Source organism: Hoplias malabaricus, chromosome X2 (genome assembly GCF_029633855.1).
Source record: "Hoplias malabaricus isolate fHopMal1 chromosome X2, fHopMal1.hap1, whole genome shotgun sequence".
Taxonomy (NCBI): Eukaryota; Metazoa; Chordata; class Actinopteri; order Characiformes; family Erythrinidae; genus Hoplias; species Hoplias malabaricus.
The window spans coordinates 4,006,092-4,028,626 of NC_089819.1; the positions used below are offsets into that span (position 1 = coordinate 4,006,092).

The 22,535-nt window shown below is 38.7% G+C and overlaps 1 protein-coding gene across 4 annotated transcripts in view; it reads right to left on the reverse strand.

Annotated features, from left to right (window-relative positions):
• LOC136676998 (sialate:O-sulfotransferase 2) overlaps nucleotides 1-22,535 on the reverse strand; it is a 93,031-nt gene that overhangs the window by 16,149 nt on the left and 54,347 nt on the right. For 2 of the 4 annotated variants that reach the window (XM_066654336.1, XM_066654335.1), the window contains exons 5-6: nucleotides 13,678-13,792; nucleotides 1,980-2,164 (exon numbers count right to left, since the gene is read on the reverse strand). In XM_066654336.1, coding sequence (XP_066510433.1) covers nucleotides 1,980-2,164; nucleotides 13,678-13,792 — 300 coding nt within the window. Of the gene's footprint in view, nucleotides 1-1,979; nucleotides 2,165-3,297; nucleotides 3,371-13,677; nucleotides 13,793-14,140; nucleotides 14,219-22,535 lie in introns of those variants that run through there. The other 2 variants (XM_066654337.1, XM_066654338.1) reach the window with 2 other exon arrangements.

Genomic DNA, 22,535 nt, shown 5'->3' on the forward strand with positions numbered 1-22,535 from the left:
AGAGAGCCATTTCTCAAAGATATTCATAAAAAGTCTCGTTTAAAGTTTGCCACAACCCTCCTGGGAGACACACCAAACATGTGGAAGAAGGTGCTCTGGTCAGATGAAACCAAAATCGAACTGTTTGGCCACAATGCAAAACGATATGTTTGGCGTAAAAGCAACACAGCTCATCACCCTGAACACACCAACCCCACTGTCAAACATGGTGGTGGCAGCATCATGGTTTGGGCCTGCTTTTCATCTGCAGGGACAGGGAAGATGGTCAAAATTGATGGGAAGATGGATGGGGCCAAATACAGGACCATTCTGGAAGAAAAGCTGTTGGAGTCTGCAAGAGACCTGAGACTGGGACGGAGATTTATCTTCCAACAAGACAATGATCCAAAACATAAAGCCAAATCTACAATGGAATGGTTTACAAATAAACGTATCCAGGTGTTGGAACGGCCAAGTCAAAGTCCAGGTCTGAATCCAATCGAGAATCTGTGGAAAGAGCTGAAGACTGCTGTTCACAAACACTCTCCATCCAACCTCACTGAGCTTGAGGCTCTTTTGCAAGGAAGAATGGGCAAGAATTTCAGTCTCTCGATGTGCAAAACTGATAGAGACATACCCCAAGCTACTTGCAGCTGTAATTGCAGCAAAAGGTTGTGCTACAAAGTATTAATGCAGGGGGGCTGAATAATATTGCACGCCCCACTTTTCAGTTTTTTATTTGTTAAATAAGTTTGACACATCCAATAAATTTTATTCCACTTCACGATTGTGTCCCACTTGTTGTTGATTCTTCACAAAAAATAACATTTTTATACCTTTATGTTTGAAGCCTGAAATGTGGCCAAAGGTTGAAAAGTTCAAGGGGGCCAAATACTTTCGCAAGGCACTGTACAATCACCCAGAGTGGGGCTTGAACCCACAATTCCAGGACCCTGGAGCTGTGTGACAATGACAATCCCTGCTGTGCAACTGTGCTGCCCTGGTAATATAGTGTACTTTGTGATATATATAGTGTACTTAATGATGCTTGTCTTCATTTATAAGCACATGTAAGTATTCATTCCAGGTTCTAAAGAGTCTGGATACTTTATAGTGTTTTACTGTAAAAAAAAAAAAAAAAAAAAAAAATAATTTAATTTAATCTGTGCCTTGGAAATTTATTCACAAGCATGAGGTTTTTATTTATATTAACAAGCTGCTTATCTACATTCTTGCTTGTCCTTTGTTCCCTAAAAAACTACTATATTGGGGTTGCCCATATATATATATATATATATAGTAAGGGGGAGTTTGGAACTCAGTGTGAAAAAGGCAATATCAAGTACAGCTTGTCAAGTTCCCAGTAGCTGAATATCAGCTTACCTGATTGGTATTTTAAACATGCCTCTGTTATGACTGAATTGAGGCCCTGCTGCCACAGATACTGAGCAGCACACATTGAGCTGTGTGCTTATAAATTATAAGGTTACAGAGGACAGTGCGTGATGTCATGAGGCAAAAGTGCTCAAGCGTGCTCTCTCTCTGTGACATTTTGGGGTTTTGATGCATTTACCGTTGTTGTTTACAGCTGTTTGTGTGTAGTATGCTATATATATATTTTGTTATTCACCATTATGTTGTATAAGAATCTGATTGGTCAGCCCACCAGAATGTAGCTGAGAGTCAGATTTCAATCAGTGACCACAAGGTGCGTATGCAAGTATGGTTACACAATAGTTTAGACAATGATCAGTGTGTGTGTGTGTGTGTGTGTGTGTGTATGTTTATATTTGTCTGATTTTCTGATTATCATAATCCAAATTCAGGTCCCATGGCAACATTAAAATATGTATTTTATCTGTATGTTTTTGTCTGTGCATGCATCTTCTTTATCTTTTTTTCAGCTTGTCCCTTTCAGGGTTGCGGTCTGTACATACGTATTAGTGCTTATTAGAACATTTGCAAGTGTCAGCATGTGATTGGATGAATTAAATTCTCACATCGTCTGGCTGACTCCTGGCTTAGTTCCAGCCTGTAGATGGACAGGCGATTGGCTCCTCCACACAGGTTACTCTTCTCCCCTTTACACTCCATGTTGCACTCGCTCTCTGACACATTTGCTGCCTGGATTTTGTGGCCACAGTAACACTCTGCTCCAAACTCCAAGCCAGCGTACATATATCCCCTTATAACAGTAAGAGAAAAACATCAAACTCAAAATGTGTTTATACTATACATTCAAAACACAATCAAGTTATTCAGTGAACACAATGAAAATAATTTCTTTGTATTTTGTCATTTAAATAATGTTCAAGATCATTAAAAATCACAGATTCTTGTTTTATTGCATTTTACAATTATTTATCTCAACTTGAAATGGAATTTGTATGTTTTCTCTCTAAATATAAATGTGAAACACTCTTAAAAGAGCAAGTGCAAATAGATATACTTCCTGAAACAGCAAGAAAATCTAGAAATTTGCTGAACTGAATTTGCTGAAGACAACACAGATTGGCTGCACAACCTATGTGTTGCTAGGGCATTCCAGGAAGTTGCCAGGTTGTAGAGTAGTCGTCACAATTATTAAGTGGCTGTTTTTGTATTTCTGGTGGTTGCTAAGATGTCGCTATGCTGTTCTGTGTTAAATCAGGTGGTTGTTATGTGGTGCTAGGCAATTGCTATAGTATTCAAATGGTTTCTATGTTGTTTCTACACTCTCAGAAATAAAGGTACTGTAGAGGTATAATATTGGTCACTAAAGGTACAAACTGTGTAAATGTACCTTTAAAGGTACATGAATGTTTAAAAGTCCAGTTTTGTTCCTTAAAGGTACATTACATTCTCTTCTCCAGAAGAGGAGATACATGTTTGTAATCTTTCTTTATAGAACTGTGTCATATAAAAAATTGTTTATGAAATCAACACAATTTTAAAATCTACATTTATAATAAAATAAGGTAAAATTATGTGCGCTAATTAAAGGTACAAATATGTGCCCTTGAGGGTACCACCACAGTGACAAAATGATCTCTGATGTTCCATGTTGTCTTTATTTATTTTAATTTTATTTTCCCATATACATTTATTTATTTATATATATATAAATAATATATATATAGCCTTTCTAGAAACCCAAGGATGCTATATAATAAACACTCAAAATTGAATCAACACACACACTGGAGAGAACGTCCACTTGCAGAACTGCATCGGGCACTAGGGATTCACCCAATCCATATGTGGGCATACACAGATTCACTCAAAAACATACAGACAGTCATTCACATACCAAGACAGTTATTAGAAAAGCCAGTTCACCTAACTTCCATGTTTTTTGGACTGTGGGAGGAAATCAGAGACCCTGGAGGAAACCCACGCAGACACCGGGAGAACATGGAAACTCCACTCAGACAGTGCCGCCCAATGATATCTTTATGAAATCTATCTGTTTGCACAGGTGTTGTGAATTATATCCTAAATGATTGCTAATGTGTTGCTAAGCAGTTGCTATGATACGCTTTTACTGAGGTGTAAATAAAATAGTTTAAAGGATTACTGAGGTGTTGCTCATCTGATTCTGTAGTATCCAAGGTGGTTGCTAAGGTGTTCCTGATTTAGTATTGGCTGCTATATTTCAGATGCTTGGTAAGATGTTCCAGGGGCTTTGCTATGCCTGTGGACACGTTATTTCAGGAGGTTACTAAGTGTTACTAAGATAGTGTTCCTTGCTTAACACACTAAAGCCTCTTAAAGTGTACGTTTTACAGTGTCCCCAGGGAATTCGCCCCACGCGTGATGTTTCACTGTTTCTGGATACAATTGCACCTAAGGTCCCTTGTCATATATACATTACTGTTTGAATAAAGCTGAATGTCTCAATCAGTTCTGTGATCTCTCTTCAGGAGGTCAGAAAAAGGAATAAATTAAACATAAACAGAAGCAAACCTGTGTATTTAGCCGCACAATTTGTATATTCACAGCTTATTTTGATGTGTGTGAGCTACCGTGCGGACTGACTGGGCTGCTCTGCCTCTGGGAGCCTTGGAGAGAGAGCTCCAGCAGCTCAGTCTCTGGAAGCAGAGAAACCGCAGAGAGAGAGCTGTGTCTCCTGCATTTGTCTCTGGGAGCCCAGTAACCACGTAAGGAGAGCTGTCTCTCTCGCTGCTCGGTCTCTGGGAGCAGAGGCACCACAGAGGGAGCCGTGTCTCCCCACTCACGGTCAGTCCTGGTGTTGTGCTACCGGCTATTATCATCTATAAGAAGTATCAAAGATTATTACAGAAAGTCAATAGATTTGGTGCAAGTCTGTTGTTTTTTTTCTTTTTTAACTCAGCAGAAGGCCTGAAAAGTCGCTAAATCTAGCGGCAAAATCACCAAGTTGGCCATACTGAGCAGCAGTTTGGACCCGGATGTGAAGTTTCACAAGGTCGATACGTCATGATTTAACAAGCGGAAAACGTTAACACTGTTAGCTTAGCACCTAGAGCTACAGCAGTGTGCGACTTGACTAGTGAGGATTGCCCACACACCATTTCAGAAATGGACATGAGGAAAGCTCTGAAACGGGTAAACAGCAGGAAGGCAGCTGGTGCTGAGAATGGGCCACACACATATCCACTCTGATAAAGAAAGAAGGCATGGCAACGCTTATACCATCCTAGGAGGCAGACGAAATTCAAGATCTTCACAGTGTTGCTTAAACTCTTCTTCACATGTACTATTGAGTCTGTTCTTTCCAGGAGCATCACTTTGGAAATTGCAGCTTCCAAGACAAGAAAGACTTTCAAAGAGTGATCCAATGCTTTGAGCGCACAGTCAAAACTTCAGGATATCTGTTCCAGGTTGGGCAGGGCATCAGATAAACAGATTATTAAGGACATTCACCACCCAAACCATAGTCTGTTCAATTGGTTACCCTCAGGGAAATGCCTCTCCACTCCATCAGAGACAGGACTGAGAGGCTTAAGAAGCGTTTTTACACTCTGGTCATTCAGACATTAAACGCTTAATGTACATGGACCATTCTGCTCATTTACTTAGACACATAGCTACTTAATATTATATATTATTGGCACTGTATTCATTGTTTACATTCACATTACACTTTTACATTTATGTTCTTTTACTTTTTTATGCTTTATTCATTATTTGTTATTATGTTTCTTGTAATTAGTATGCATATTTATGTGTATCTTCCTTTTTGATTGAATTTTAAGGTCAAACTGTAATTTATTTATTTTTTACTCAGTATCCTTTTGCACAGCCTATGGATGGATCAGTCACTTTTTTCATTTCACCGTATATTTGTAACTGTTATAAAATTATATATGACAAATAAAATCTTGAATGTGCTCCTTTAGCACATGGCTGTTTTTTGTTTTGTGCTTGTCTCCTCCCTTGTCTCCACTTTAGCCCAGCCTTGCCATTAGTGTTGCCATCTGAGCCTCTTTTGTGGTCCTTCCCTGTCGTTACGTTCCCAGGTCCTGTGTGATTCTCTGTCTGGTCTTGTATGTGCGTGATTGTTTGGGTGTCCCCACATTTTTTCCCAGTTGTTTTCTGTTTGTTACTGTCCAATTTTATGAGGTTTGTTTATTCTGTGTCCTGTTCTTGTTAATTTGCAGATTATGTATTGCTTATTGTTTTGTTATTTGTTTTAATAAATTACATAGCAAACTGTGACATATAATCAACTGTCCTATTTAATTGTCCCAATGACCAATTATTCATATTTTTAATGCCCATCTCTGATAGCACGAATTTGGGACTTCTGAGTATCTTTGGAGGATCTCAATTCTGTGAATGTTTCACAATACCATACCAGTAATGAAGTTCATACATGAATGCATGCAACATTTTTCTATTGACCTTTGAATACACGTTCTAAATCAGATTTTTTTTGCTAAAGATAAAGCAAATGCTGCATTAATGTGCATAATTTAGTTGGGAAAAGTACTTTTACTGTTTTACTGTGATACTCAAAAGGGTTAAATACTATTTTCAGTCCCTGGCTAGTTTTTCCTCAAGGTCTGTGAGTGTGAGTCATTTAGCAGAAGCGTTTCCTGTTCTGTCACCACAGACTGCCTGTACGTCTTTGCTCGACAGAAAATGCTCACAAAACTACATGTAACAAGCTGACACCATTTTGAAAGGTCAGCTGTGAACCAACACCCTAATCTATCAGTACATTTTCTGGGAAATAAAGGCGGTAACACGGCTAGGGCCTCAGGTCTTAACATTCTGATGCAGTTTGTGAGAGCAGAAGCTCTTAGGTGCAAGATGGAATAGCATTATACTTGATTGGAAGTTGTGAGTTGTAATGTTGTAACTGTTTTGTGTGTAATTGACGTATAGTTTTATGTCTATTTATTCTTGAAAGTTAAAACGACCTCATGCCTTTAGCAGTGCAAAACAATGCTTTACATGTAGAACCCCTTTGAACACCCTTTTCCATTGCTGACTAAAATACATTGTTCATATGCTGCTATAGTAAGGCTTTTCCTTTAGAAAGACTAAAATATTGGATATATTATAAAGTCTCCTTTTTTCTGGTCAATTGGTGAACTAGCAAGTCAAGTCACACAGACAGGTTTGACAAACTATACAATGGCATCAAAACAGTATCTAAAGTTCTGAGAACCAAAAATAGAATCCATAACCAATGAATTACATTTTGTAATTGAGAAAACTCTCATTAATATTGAAAATGATAAAAACAGGTTTATAACGAGAATATTTCTGTGTATAATCATCTATTTTGAGTTTAATATTTCAGTTTTTATTTTCATTCCGCCGTTTCTCACTTGCACTTCTCTCAGTCTCGCTTTCGCCTCCAGAAGTTTTGATATTTGACGAGGGGGGGTGGGATCTAGACAGTCATTGGCTGCTGAAGTTAAGCCCCGTTCACCCAGCCCAATCTGCACATCCAAACCCTGATTGGTCGGTCATTTTCCAATCAGGGTAAGATTGGCACACTCTCGCTGATGTAGCGGGGTGTGCCGAATCGGATGGGTGGGCGGGACTTAACTTCAGCGGTCAATGATGGTCTAGATACTGCCCCCTCTCGTCAAATATCAAAAGCGAGAAACTTCTGGAGGCGAAAGCGAGACTGAGAGAAGTGCAACTAAGAAAAGGCGAAATGAAAGCGAAAATGGGTTCTTCAAGAATATTAAACTCAAAATCATCATCATCATCATCATCATTTTCTTCTCCGCTTCTCCATTTCAGGGTCGCGGTTAAACTCAAAATAGTCTATTAAATACAGAAATGTTCTGTTTACCAACCTGTTTTTATAACTTTCAATATTAATGAGAGTTTTCTCAATTATAAAATGACATTTATTGGATATCAATTCTGTATTTTGGTTCTCAGAACTTTAGAACCCATTTTGACACCATACTATCATACCATGTAGCTATGGTAATAATGAAATATTCTGAAATATCTGGCTGGAGAGTACCAGTTATGCTGTGAGGCAGACAAGTTTCATGACTGGCAGAGCTGCGCCAAAAGTGACACTACTGGGAATGCACTAAGCAATTGCAAGAGAAATCATGTTAAATCATATTTATTCATTCATTATCTGTAACCGCTTATCCAATTCAGGGTTGCGGTGGGTCCATAGCCTACCTGGAATCATTGGGCGCAATGCGGGAATACACCCTGGAGGGGGCACCAGTCCTTCACAGGGCAACACACCTTCGCATATTCACTCACACACTTTTGAGTCACCAATCGACCTACCACCGTGTGTTTTTGGACTGTGGGATGAAACCGGAGCACCCGGAGGAAACCCATGCGGACACGAGGAGAACACACCAAACTTCTCACAGACAGTCACCCGGAGCGGGAATCAAACCCACAACCCCCAGGTCCCTGGAGCTGTGTGACTGCGACACTACCTGCTGCGCCACCGTGCCGCTCTGTTAAATCTGACATTTATGATTAATATATTTCTAAAGTCTGTTTTAGTTAATCACCCTAATTATATTGTTAGATATTTTGACTGTTTAAATTTGTGTATTTAAATGATCCAAAAGTCAGATATATTCATGAAAAATGTACTTATAAATAGGTATGCTGTTATAAGGAAACTCTTAAACCTCAAAACCAACACCCATGCTCTAAATGCTACCTATGTCAATGTACACATTAATAAAATATACACAAATTGTAACATTTATTTTCATAGCATTTTATCTTTCAATGAACTGGAAGCAAACAATAAAATTAAAGGTGTCTCCTAAGAAATTGTTAATGACATTTAGTTGGTCAACAAATCATTACATAGAGTTGTCACAGCTTTAGATTCTCTTTTAAACAGAATAACAAATTTCTACAAACTAATTAACAATAAATTAATAAAATGAAAGAAATAAATAAGAAAATTTAAAGGCAACGTGAACAATTCTGGAGAGGTGCAGTTCTCTCTGGTTTGTTTATGTTTAGAAACTGCATCTTTTAAAGTTGAATGGTATGTTTGAGGAAAAAAAACAAAATGTTTTTATGTGGCTGAAGTTGTTCAGTGTTTGAATTACCACAGAAACTCATTTGTAACTCGAGATGTTTTGTACCAGTTTTGTCTGTATTTACTTTCACGTAGTTCCTGCTCTCCCGAACTTAGAGGAGATCGCTCCATTGTCCAATCATCTCAAATGCCTTTTCTCTGCTGAGTTCTTTTCACCCCTTGATTTTTACCCACACTCAGGCTTTGTAAATACGTTAGATTGGTTTCAAGCAAAAACAGACTGGAGAGCAGCAAATGGTGAGGAAACTAGGGCTGCCCTGAATATTCAGATATTCGTTCATTGGGTAGGTATTCAGTTTATAATTTTGATATTTTTTGGATACATGTAAAAGTCATGAACAAAGCCTAAAATAGCCTAACACGCTACAGAAACCTACTTACAATGAAGCATGGCAAAGCTACAGTTCATTTTGTCAGTTTACACCTCAAAGAAGCTCTGGTTTATTTATGTACACTCTGTGCCCTTAGTGGCACCATGTAGTGCACAGGTTAGTGAACGACTCAGTGAGCGGAGCCATGTTGGGAGCCAAAGTGCGGCTTTAATTTTACAGTGGGCATTGAGAGCTGATTTTCTGAAAAATAGGGCTGGCCCCAAATATTTGATATTCAGATATTTGTTCATTGGGTTTGTATTTGTTTTCTTATTTTGAGATTCCGATATTTTTGGATAAATGTGATTATCGATAAAGGCAATGCTCCACCACCTTCAGGCTCCAGCAGTAAAAACAGTGCTCTGCCCACTCCATCTGTATTCAGGCTCATCAACATTAGAGTCTTTGTGCAAATGAAGCCTAAGACTCATATAAAACAGCCTAACATGCTAAAACAACACACTTACAATGAAGGGAGGTGATGCCACAGTTCATTTTGTCAGCTTTGGCCTGAAATTAGAGCACCTCCACTCAAACTGATTAAATTGTGTATAATTTGTGCCCTTAGTTAGCGATCTAGTTAGTGAGCATAGGTAGTGAGCGAAGCCATGCTTTGAGTCATGGCGCAGCATGGAGAGAGTGATATTAAAGAAGGAGTGGGAAGGGGATTTTTGTTTATGACAACAATATACACCACCCCACTCTCCGAGTATTCGAATATTCGCCAAATATCCTAGCTGAAGCTCTGAAGCCCAAAATATGGTATTCGGGACAGCCCTAGAGGACAATTATTCAGAATTTTATAAATAGTCACCTTTAAAACAAAGCATTAAATGTTAAAAATGCAAGCAAACCTTAGAGACTGCAACTATTCAATTATACAGTTGTACAGCAATAAATCCTTCAGCACTGACTTTGTGTTTCTGCACACTGTCGGAGGTGGAAAGATCTAAGCCAATGTGTATATATTTTTATCTACAAATATATCAGGTTTGTTTTTCTAAACAAAGTGAAGGAGCTTTGCCTTATTGCATGTAAATCTTTTCCCCTTATCAATGATTGCATTGCTGGTGGCACTGCATGACCTTTCACTGTCAATGCTAGTGCATGGTGCAGACAGGAGTATGTGTGTTAAATTGGCAACTTGGTACCGGAAGATCTGAACAATAATTTTATTATTAAATTATATTTTATAATTTATACTTATATGGGATTTATATATATATAAATATATTTTATATATATATAAAATATATTTCGTCTATCACTGGGGCTGAGGTGGCCGAGGTGGTAGGGAAACTTCTTGGCGGTAGGGCCCTGGGGGTGGATGAAGTTCGTCCCGGGTTCCTCAAGGCTCTGGATGTTGTGGGGCTGTCTTGGCTGACACGTCTTTGCAACATTGCGTGGACATCGGGGGCAGTGCCTCTGGACTGGCAGACTGGGGTGGTGGTTCCCCTTTTTAAAAAGGGGGATCGGAGGATGTGTTCCAACTATAGGGGGATCACACTCCTCAGCCTCCCCGCTAAAGTCTATGCGGGGGTACTGGAGAAGAGAGTCCGACTGATAGTTGAATCTCGGATCCAGGAGGAACAATGCGGATTCCGCCCCTGTCGTGGAACACAGGACCACCTCTTTACCCTCACTAGGATCCTGGAGGGTGCATGGGAGTTTGCTCAACCAGTCTACATGTGTTTTGTGGATCTGGAGAAGGCATTCTACTGTGTCCCTTGGGGTATTCTGTGGGGGGTGCTCGGGAGTATGGGGTACTGGACTCTTTGCTACGAGCTATCCAGTCCCTGTACAAACAGAGCAGGAGTCTGGTTCGTATGGCTGGCAGTAAGTCCGACTGGTTTCCAGTCGAAGTTGGACTCCGTCAGGGCTGCTCGTTGTCACCGGTTCTGTTCATAATTTTTATGGACAGAATTTCTCGGCGTAGCCAAGTGGTGAAGGGTGTCCGGTTTGGTGGTCTCAGGATTCCATGTCTGCTTTTTGCGGATGATGTGGTCTTGTTGGCTTCATCGAGCCGGGACCTCCAGCTCTTGTTGGACCAGTTTGCAGCCGAGTGTGAAGCGGTTGGAATGAGGATCATCACCTGCAAGTCCGAGTCCATGGTACTCAGTCGGAAAAGGGTGGAGTGCTCTCTCCAGGTTGGAAGTGAGATCCTGCCTCAAGTGGAGGAGTTTAAATACCTCGGTCTTGTTCATGAGTGAGGGAAAGATGGAGCATGAGATTGACAGGCGGATCGGTGCAGCGCTAGCAATAATGCGGGCTCTGTACCGGTCCATTGTGGTGAAGAGAGAGCTGAGCAGAAAAGCAAAGCTCTCGATTTACCGTTCAATCTACGTCCCAACCCTCACCTATGGTCACGAGCTTTGGGTAGTGACCGAAAGAACAAGATCGCGGGTACAAGCGGCTGAAATGAGTTTTCTCCGCAGGGTGTCTGGACTCTCCCTTAGAGACAGCGTTAGGGTTAGGGTTAGGGTTAGGGTGAAGCTCGAAGTGAAGCCACTGCTCCTCCACGTCGAGAGGAGCCAGTTGAGGTGGTTCGGGCATCTGGTCCAGATGCCTACTGGACGCCTTCCTGGTGAGGTGTTCCGGGCATGTCCAACGGGGAGGAGGCCCCGGGGCAGACCAAGAACACGCTGGAGAGACTACATGTCTCGACTGGCCTGGGAACGCCTCGGTATACCCCCGGAGGAGCTGGAGGCGGTGGCTGGGGAGAGGGAGGTCTGGGTTTCTTTGCTCCGACTGCTTCCCCCGCGACCCGGACCCGGATAAGCGGTGGATAATGGATGGATGGATTTTATATAATATAATATTTTATTATATTATATTAATTGTAAGTTACATTGTAAAATAATCAAATATTGCACCAACATATTCAGTTGACTGTTTGGAAATCATTAATGTATAAATAATGTTTCCTGAGTTTGTTTTTCTCTGGTTAACCCTTTTTATGTAACAGGATGTGAGATGCTTGGATTAAACTCCACTGAGATGCCATCAGTGTAGCTGGTATGTCAAAATAATCACCATCTCTCCTTTCTGCACTAGTATATTTTGCAACATGTAGAAATGTCCAAGTACCATGATGTGTAGCTTTTGTAGGGCTATATTGAAAAACTAAACATGGTTAATTCATGGTGTAACTTGGCTCAAGGTTAGCCGACACTGAAACCCAACATCTTCCACAACAGGAAATTTGTTTCTTCACCTCCAGTAGCTGTAGGATATGCATGTGTGTGCAGTACTGTGTGAGTCTCCTATTTCACTGTAAAGTACTCTACATATTTGTCAGGGTGGTATGCCTTCAAGTGTGTTATTTAAATTTGCTCCATTCATGTAAGACATTAGCTAAGTAAGAGTTGGAAACTATATATTTTATGTCATGCTCGCTCCTTTTGAAAAACTTCCATACTGCAGACTATTTAGCTGCAGACTATTTAGCTGCAGTAGTGTGGTCTTCGCCCCATGTTGTACCAGCTTCAGTAAATGCATCAGGAAGTATCGGTTTGGGGTATAATTTTGATATATTGCATGCCAGTTTTAAAAAGTACAACATATCTACAAAAACATTAATATTCTTATATTATCCTTATAATCATATCTTAATGTTAAACATTGACTTATGATTCATATAATTTCATTTGGTAAAAAGCATGATTTTCTGCAGTGTGGCTCAAAGTAACATTTTAAAACTCTAAACAAGGTCTCCTCAATGACTTGTTCCGTAACATGTCCTTAAATTTCCTAAGAGGAAATGAGGACAAAGTTAACACCTGCAATCATCATATGAGACTGTTTTGTTGCAGCACGTTTTGTAGGTTGCTTCACCTCTTCTTTTTTTACTGGATGATTTAATCATAGGGGACACTGATGTAAGTTAGCAGAACTGCTGATGTTGAGTTTCAAAAACACACACATTTTTATTATTAACAGATAGTATTAGCTCAGTGACAGATGACAAAAGTGAAGACTGAGTGAAATGTGTATCATTATGTAAACCATTCCTTGCATGGGTCCTTGGCACTTTCCTGGCAACCTATCTTTGCATCTTCATAGTATGGAGGCCAGGAAATAAAATGGATGTAAATAGTTACAGAAATCCCATGAATTTTGGCCTACATTTTCTAAAGACATCGAGGCCACCAGCAGTGAGATTTTTGGTCATATTGGTCTGAAAAAACAATAATAAATGTGACAAAATTTGACAGACTCGATTATTGTTCCATTTTTGTTTGGGTCTTTGGTTGTTTTGTTGACATTTAACAAAAGCTGAACTGAAAGGAATTTAAGAGGAAGAAATGTGCAAAAGAGGGAGGGAGGAAGAAATGAGACAAAGAAAACAATCGAGCAATGAAAGAGAGAGAGAGAGAGAGAGAGAGAGAGAGAGAAAGAGGGAGAGATTGCATTATATTTCTGTCACTCTGTATTTTCTTTAGTGTGAGCAAAGCATTAGCATTTTAACTCCACAAGACAGTATTTTGTTTTTGTTTTTTTCTGTGCATGTGTGTGTTTTTTAAATTAGTCATAATCATAAGTTGATGTCTATCATTAGTGAAGTACTGTACTGTATGAAAAACATAGCCTCTGGTCAGAAATATTAAGCAAGCATTAAGTAAATAAGCATAAAACAGGGAAGCTCCTTATCATAATACGGGTTGAATGTTTGAATGACTAATCTGTATGGGTTTGGAGTGGAAGCATTTATATATGGGTGACTCAGTTTGTGTTTGTGTGTTTGTGTGTGTGTGTGTGTGTGTGTGTGCGCGATTCCCAAGTTAAAGCTCAAAGTTGCCAAACCTCTCAGCGCAGTTGTCCTGGCAACGGAACACCGTCATTTTTTTATAGTCGAAGAAAGACACTCCTCGAAGCGCCCTCTTCTGCGTGTCGTCCACATAACAGCCGATGTACTTAGCTGGATTGAAAAGAGAGAAGGCAAACAGAAGAGGATATGAAAGGAAAGAACGATTATTGACAGAGAAAGAATATAAGAGATAAAAAAGTTATCTTGTGATTTAGCACATCCTAAAATTAAAATCACAAAAATGTTATACTTATACCATACTTGTTTAATATATATATATATATTAATAAGTCACGTAATCTGTATGTATTTTGTACATAGGCCACTCAGCACTCATTTTTCCACTAGGCTGTGGTAAACAAAGTAAACAAGGATCATCCAGAATCAACCATACAGAATTCTGTCAAAACACTGAGGGACACACTTTACAAAACACAAGGTATAAAATGGTTCTCAAACCAGTCCTCAGGATCCCCAGCCACCACAACACATGAAGCAGGTAGTCAGCGTTCTAAATGGTTTCAGGCATGTGGGGAGTAGATACAGACTAAAGCATATATGAAGAAGCAGTGGAATATACCATTGGCACTTATTGCCCTCTACTGGCCTACCGTTGCAACAACAGGACAGATCTAGAAAAGGGGTGCACAAATTCAGTCCTGTAGGGCCAGTGTCTAGTTTGGTGGTTTCCCTGTCAGTGTGACCCCAAACAAAGCTGCGCTTTCATACAGCACAACCAATTCAACCCTAACCAACTAAGATGTTTCTTGTAGTCTGGATAAGTTGTGCAGTGAGATTGGCAAAAAACACATATTCTATGATTTTTACAAATGAATTACAACCTGCCGATCATCCTCCTCATCCACAACTCTCTTTTTACCACCACTCTCATCATGAGCCTAAGACTTCTCATTATTTCTCATCTTTGTAATCATCATCATCCACATTCATTATCACCAATGTCTTGTCCATCCTGAAAATGATTTATATCCTCCTAATTATTACCACTACCATCTTCATCCACAAGTTTTAAATCACTGTCATCATCCATAGCCATTCCATCACCACCATCATCTTCATCATTATCATCCACATGTATATCCTTCTCATCATCGCCACGATCATTGCCACCAACATAAACAGATTTATCAGTTCAAATGAATGTTTTTGTTCATGAAAGAATGACACCTGAAGTTCAAACAACATGGAATCAATGACGTAGTTAATAATAACCCCCCCCCCCCTTTAATATGGTCTTCTTATGACTGCCATTATGAACCTTTTTTGAGCCTTTCAGTGATCCACCCGTCCAGCCTTTATATAATCATACTCCATTATCTCCAACATCAATCTCATCTTTCACTGAAACTATACAGACACACATGCTTATATATGACATCCATCTGTGCCATGTCATATCGGGTCTCCCCGTTAGTCTTTAATGCCTTTTCTAATAGCCAGCTAAGAGGAGAGTAGGATTCTATTATAAGCGTGCTAAACCACAGCATTATGATAATTGCAATTGTCTTAAAAGCTGAGAGTGGCCCAGTATCCGCTGCTGTAAGTTAATCATATTGCTGAGTTTAGTAATCTGCTTTGTATCCAGGAGAAGCTCAGATTCCCACACTGGATGAAAAACAGGACCCAGAACCATGTAGAAGGTGTTGTGGTCTATGTAGTTTCCCAGTAACCAAAGAACTTAGCTACGTATTGGTTCAGATAGAGTTCAGAGATTCAGAGTTTGAGCCCAGTTCATGAGAAGTGGTAATGTCCCGGTGGCAATATGAAGTAAACTCAAAGTTTACTCTAGTTCATTACAAAAGAAAGAAGTTGCAGTATTTGTGCTTCTAATGTGGTCAGACATAATAGACATCATGAGTTTGATGGTATTCCAACAGCATTATGAGAGGGTAGTTTTGGTGCTGGTACTTTCCAAGTGGTCAGAAGAACAAAGTCTGATTTCTTTTGTGATAAGACAGATGCATGTTTACTACTGTGTTACAACTTTTAATTATTTTGAAACGGAGGATACTTATTACAGTTTGCCAAGCAAGCTCTTAACATCATAACATCTAGACATAGATGACGTGTTTTATCATAATGAGTGTGCTGCTGGCATCCAATTCTAAATGTATTTATTTGAAACATTACAAGCAAGTTGTCGGTTAAATGTCTATTCAAGAAAATGAACAATTAATGCATTTGCATTTTTTGTTTTTATTGCAAGAAAAAAAAAAAAAACAGCTGTCAAATTTGTCAACAACAGCATGGTGTACACACTGTGAAGCACCAAACTTCTTACATCAGTGTGAGTTCTATATTCAGCCACTGAAAACTAAAACATCCTGCACAGCTGCTTAATCCAGCAAGAGAAAGTAGAATTAATCATGTCAATGAAGTTTACTTCCTTACTCTAAAACACTATCACAACTAATCACAAAAAAAAAGGCAGCAACAGATATGCTAACCCTCTATTTTATAGAAGGTTCTTTAAAAAACTGATGAGTAATGTGGTGCCAGAGTATTAAATACCATCACAAAGAGTAGAAAGACTATACACTGTCACTGTGGCAGTACCTTTTGCTGTCTCCGTGGTGACACCCTCAAGGATACATATTCAGTGCCTTTAGATTCATTTGTCTGTAAATGTTTATCCAGTTCAGGGTCAAAGTGGGTCTGGAGTCTATCCAGAATCACTGGGCGCAAGGTGGGAACACATCCTGCAGATGTAGGTAGTCCCTTGCAGGGCGACACACACTCACCCCTAGGGACACCTTTGAGTAACCAACTCACCTACCAACATGTGTTTTTGGACATAAGGAGGAAACCTACATGGGCACGAGGAGAACACACTGTCACCCAGAGCAGGGCTCGAACCCACAACACTTCAGGACTTATATTATGTTCTGATGCTACTAAAATGAAGCTTAAATTACTTGACTGACTAAACAAGTGTCCTACATGACAATAGCCTTTCATTACATACATGAGAGGAAACTGGAAATTTTAGCTTTGCAGTTGCACTGTACACTGCACAAGGAGAACACTACAACACAGTGAGCTCCTCTCACAACAGCCTCTGGTGAGCTCACAGTACAATATGGTTTAATAAAGCTCTTACACTCCCTGCGAGAGGATAATGACTTTGCAGACTTTAAGGCACACAAGCTCCAGTTCAAAATGAAAGAAATATTGTTAACATACCAAACATTTCTTGAGGTACACTGATTAGACACCCATTCTATGAGAAGGAATTCTTGCATAATACCACGAAATACATTATATATTTTCTGCTGACATTCTGACACATATAGTGCATTATAATCCATTTCTATACATTATGAATATATTTTCTGGCACAACATCAATTTTGCATTTTGAGTAGGGACCCAAATGGACTACTTCAGCTGAGCATTGTGCAGGTTTGTGGACACAGATGCATCATGACAACTTGTCCTTGGCACGGTTCATACAGATCAGTTTACAGTATTGTAGTGTATGGGAGTGCTCCACTGACCCAAATTCTACCACTCTATCTTTGAATCCTATATGTAGACCTGTGGAGTACGCTCTCAGCCTTGGGGTAACTGAACATTTCCTACTACTTATAGATACTTGAAGTGTGAAATATATTGGCTAGCTCACACAGAATTTAGTTGTGAATCTCGGTGATGATGTCATTCACACATCAAGGTTAAAATCTCCACCTTCAAGTACTTCTTGGTCAAGTGTTTAGTTTATTCAAATTCAGAAAATAAATACTGTTACAACTGCAGACGTGATTACACTAGGCATAAAAAAAAGTAAAGTCGAGGTGTTGAAGTAGAGAATGCAACAGAATGAAAGCAAAATATACTGGTAGGATTCAGCGTGTACTATATTGCCAAAGGTCCTATCCCACCACTCCAACCTAAAGAACTAAAGTGCATTAATTGGTAGTAAAAGCCTCTGCTCTTCTTTAAAGTCTGCACTCCAGATTGTTGTAAAGATTGATTGCATGATGCCACAAGAACAATTAAGAGTTTATGTAGTAAAGCTAGATGATTACTTTCAGCTCACCAACGCTGTTCATTTAGCAAGGTGATCATGATTCAATTCCCAGATTTTTTGTATTTAGCTATGACCTCTGCCTGCTGTATGTTTCTTCACTGTCACTGTGTTAAATTCAGAGAAGCATTTTCCCTAAGGGGATTGATAAAGATGAGTCCTCTTCTTCTGTTCTACAGAGATTACAAAAGTAGTGATTGTGGAACTGAATGTTTTCACAATTGACTAATCAGAAGGGTTGTCTAAAAAATTTGGGCTTACAGTACATGTCAAACACTCCTATATTTTACCATTTGTTTCACAAAATATCTACTGATCTAGGATCAGTCGCTTCACTGTCCACATTTCCACATGCTGGGGGGTTGGGAAAAAAAAGGGATCCTGTCTGTGCAGTCTTCATGCGTGAAATTGTGATTGAGACCAGAGGAAGGCAGAGTGGAAGCAGCTGAATGAAAAATCTTTCAGACTATTTTCATGAAATGTGTGGAAGTGCAGGCACTTGTGTGTGTTCCATGCTTTAAAAGAAATGCTTTACAGGAACAGGTTAAAAATATCTTACTTCAGAATGGGAGGAAATAAAACCGCACTTTTTCCAAAGTCATTTTGGACCATTTCTACTGGTTCATTCATCCTGAAATTGTAACACATTTTGAAAGACATGTTGCACTTTCAAATGATGTCAAAAACATAGACATAAAACCACAAAATGGACATAAATGTTTTTGTCCTGAGGGTGATGATAAATTAGAATATCATCAAAAATTTAATATATTTCAGTCAAATTTCAAGTCAAAAAGTGAAACTCATATTATATATATTAATTCCAAGCGTTTATATATATATGTTGATGACTATGTTTTACAGTCAATGAAACCCCAAAAGTCATTATCTCAGAAAATTAGAATATAACACCATTTACTTTTTTTTAATACAGAAATGTTGCCCTACTGAAATGTACAGTACATGCACACTTGGTACAGTACATACAATACTTCAGGTCAGGGCCCCTTTTGCATGAATTACTGCATCAATGTGCACAGCAAATTCACCAGTGTTAAATCAACACTATTAGTGTTAAATTAACACTGTTAGTGTAATAATTTAACACTCTCAGTGCTAAGTTAACACTACTAGTGTTTATTTACCACTGGAGAATTTGCTGCATGGCATGGCATGGAAGCGATTACCATGTGGCACTGCTGAGGTGTTATGGAAGCCCTGGTTGTTTTAACAGGAGCCTACAGATCGTCTTCATTGTTGGATCTGGTGTCTCTAATCTTCTTCTTGACAAGAAGAAGGTCAGGTTTAGGTCAGGTGACTTTGCTGGCCAATCAAGCAGTGATACTGTGGTTATTAAGCCAGGTATTGGTACTTTTGGCAGTGTGGACAGGTGCCAAGTCCTGCTGAAGTATATTTGTATATATCTGTTGAATAACTAAAGCTAATTAAAAATAATATAGTGAGCATCAACTTTTTATTTATACTGGCTACATATTTGTACCAGGCATGTACAAATTGTATTTCCTGCTGAAATAATCTGGCATGATGACAGACGTTTTATGCTATGCAGTTATTTAAATAAAGTTTTTTTTTTCTTAAACATCTCAAAATACGTGTTTCTGGGCATTCAGTAATCAACCACCAAGTACTGGATACATTTACACTCGACTCCTTCACAGCTGAAAAGGAAATGTGCAATATCATGAAACTACTAATGTTGTATGTCACATGCTTGAGCTGGATGCATTTTTTAAGTGGATGGGGTTCATGAAGAGTTTATTATTCATATCTCTTTATATCATGTTTGTGTAAAGTTTGTGTAAAGGGTTAGACAATATATATATATATATATATATATATATATATATATATATATATATATATATATATATAATGTATAATATCTACATTATCCACATTATATCGCAAATATATACCAGGTTTTTGTTGCTTCTTTACTTCAACACATTAGTTTCTCTGCTGGATTTAATTCAGCAGTTTTCAGTGTCCTGAGTTAGTTAATGCTACTCTTACTCTTAAGGGCACTACAAAGGGTCCTTTTCAGCAATGCCATAGAACAAACATTTTTGGTTCCAAAAAGAACCTTTTTTGCTGATGTTTAAATGTGTAAAGAACCTTAAGACAGAGTGTTGAATTAAACACTTGTTGAAACCCTTAAAAAGGTTCTTCCCACATGCAATTCTTAAACAAAACTGGTTCTGTATGGAAACAAAAGTGGTTCATCTATGGCATCGCTCAAAGAACCTTTTGTAGCACCTTGATATTTAAGAGTGTAATTATTTTAAAGAGCTGTCTTCCTGTAGAATGTATGTAAAAACTTTGTGACAGAAAATGAATAATGTCTTAAAAATCATGATTTCAAGGCAGCCACATCTTTTAAACGAGGCAAAACACAGAAACCTTGTTGTTGTATATGAGCTGACTGCCATGTTATGTGATGGGTGGATTTTAATACCAATCTGATTCTGCTCATTACCAAAAGACAGCTGGCACTCACACAACAAAATATTGCTCTTATGGTACTCACTGTAGTGAGTCTGATAATGTACTTTGTGTTGTATCAGGTCATTGGGGTCAAAAACCTATACTAAATCAGTTTTGTAAACTTTGCTTTGTCTTTGTTTCTAGTTGTTCTGGAGTTCTTGTTCTGGCAGTTATTAGTCAAATAAAATAAATATTGAATATTTCCTCATTGCATATTTGGGTCACATCCTTTGTTGATTATCAGTATCTAATCTCTTTTTCCATTCCTAATGTCCATCTGTATCCACAAAGGAAAGTGGTGCCAAGCTGATTTGAAAAGAATTTTGTGTTCACACACCTAAAAAAAAGTGCAATGTCTACCCAATGATGAGAAAAGAGCCTCATTTTGAGATTCTATTTGAACATTGTCCTTGACCTCAAAACGTGGCTGCCACTCTCAGAAAGGGTTTGAAGAACATTTAGCACCTGTTTGTACTGAATCAAACCCTTCTCGTTGAGGTCCACTGCTCAGAAACATGTTCTGACCACTTGTGCTCCATCATCTCTTCTTCATCAGATGATAATTGTGGAAGAATTTTGGAAGCCTGAAGATCAACATTCAAGATCAGCAACAATTAGCAACCCACTTGAGCGCTCCTCCTGCCTACTTGCTATGGGGTTCTTACTATGATGTGTAACTTTTTCTTTTTTTCTCCCCTAATGACATATCATGAGAATACCAAACCATGGCTCCTATGTCATCAACAGAATCAAATTTTGAAAACTCTTCTAATCTTCTAAGCAAGGACACTTTTAGAGCCTTTCAAAAGATAAGTCCAATGAATACTAACACTGATTAGTTTGGAGGGACCCATTAAAAAATCAACTCTAAAAAGGACTACGCAATTTCAATTATATTATACAGGTCTGTACAGATTATTTATATAGAACAAATGGTTTAATTAAGTGAGTGCAGTTATATGATGTGTAGAAACTGCTGTAATTAGTTTAGTTGCCAGTGATTTTTCTGCAGGGTGTTATTGCACCTCTAATCAGAACCCCATTCAGATTATCAACTCAAGTGTGTCAGGTGTGTCACAGCAAGGCTGATTTATTGTCCTATGTCTGCATATTTCTGAATATGTATGAGCAAATGTTCACATAAGTGTCTGACAACATTCTTACGCCAAGAGGCACTACCTAAAGCAAAATATAAAATATTTTCTCTCTCTATAAGAATGAACATTTTTGTGATGTAGTGATATGCAAAATCCGTGTCATCCAAGGAACAGGTCTTCTAAAGCAAACAGATTTCTGTGTATTTTAATGCAAAATAACAGTTTATTTGCTCAATTTAACATACAGAGTACTGTAGTTTTGTTGTCAACCTGCTACTATTACACCTTGCACTAAAAATAGTAACATGACTTCTGTGGTCTATGTAAGTAATACATTATGACTCTGCTTTTTCCCATTATATAGCTGATGAAATTAATAAATAATCTGCACAGCATTTAAAATGCAATATGTAATTTGGTCAGTGTGGCAATGGGTACATGCTGCTCCTTTTATAACAAACAGGTGAGACTGATTTGGGCAGGAGCCAAATCACTTCAAACACCTGGGTCTGTAAGTAGGACAGAGAACAGACTGAGTACATAGGACAGCCCCTGTGTAAGCAATTTTAAACATTTTTGCTTCCACACTTTGGGTCATGAGTGTGTAAATAAAACACAAGAATGATGATACAGACAAGCACCTTCTAGAAAATGTATTTGGAACAAACAAACAAAATATTTTGTATTGTATATTCAGATTACAGGTCCAAAAGTCCCAGCCACAAATCAATGGCCCTTCAACTCATTAATTTGTCTGGCCATCTGTACTGACCAGCGCTCGCCAACTATTTCTGCCAATTAAGTCTACTCTAACAAAGGAGCGGCTCCACTGCCACAAACACCACTCTTTCCATCAAACTCGCCCTATCCGAGACGTTTTCATCTTCTTCCCAAGAGAAAGAGGCATGAGCAGCAATTATCACATCTGCTGTGAGTCATTAGTGTGCAAAAGCAGTCGTAGAGGTAGGTGCCCTTTCCAGTTAAGGTATTATTAAAATAAAACATATAGCTGCTATCATAATTCTTCACTGTGGATATGGTGTGGTTTGGGTTTTGGAATTGTGGCCAAAAAGTTCAACCTTGGTCTCATCAGACGTAGCACATATTCCCACTTTACACATATGTTATCCACTCACTGATGACTGACTGATACCTTTCAGGAATGGGGTCCCTTTGATGCTTTGTATGCTCCTTGCGGACCATGG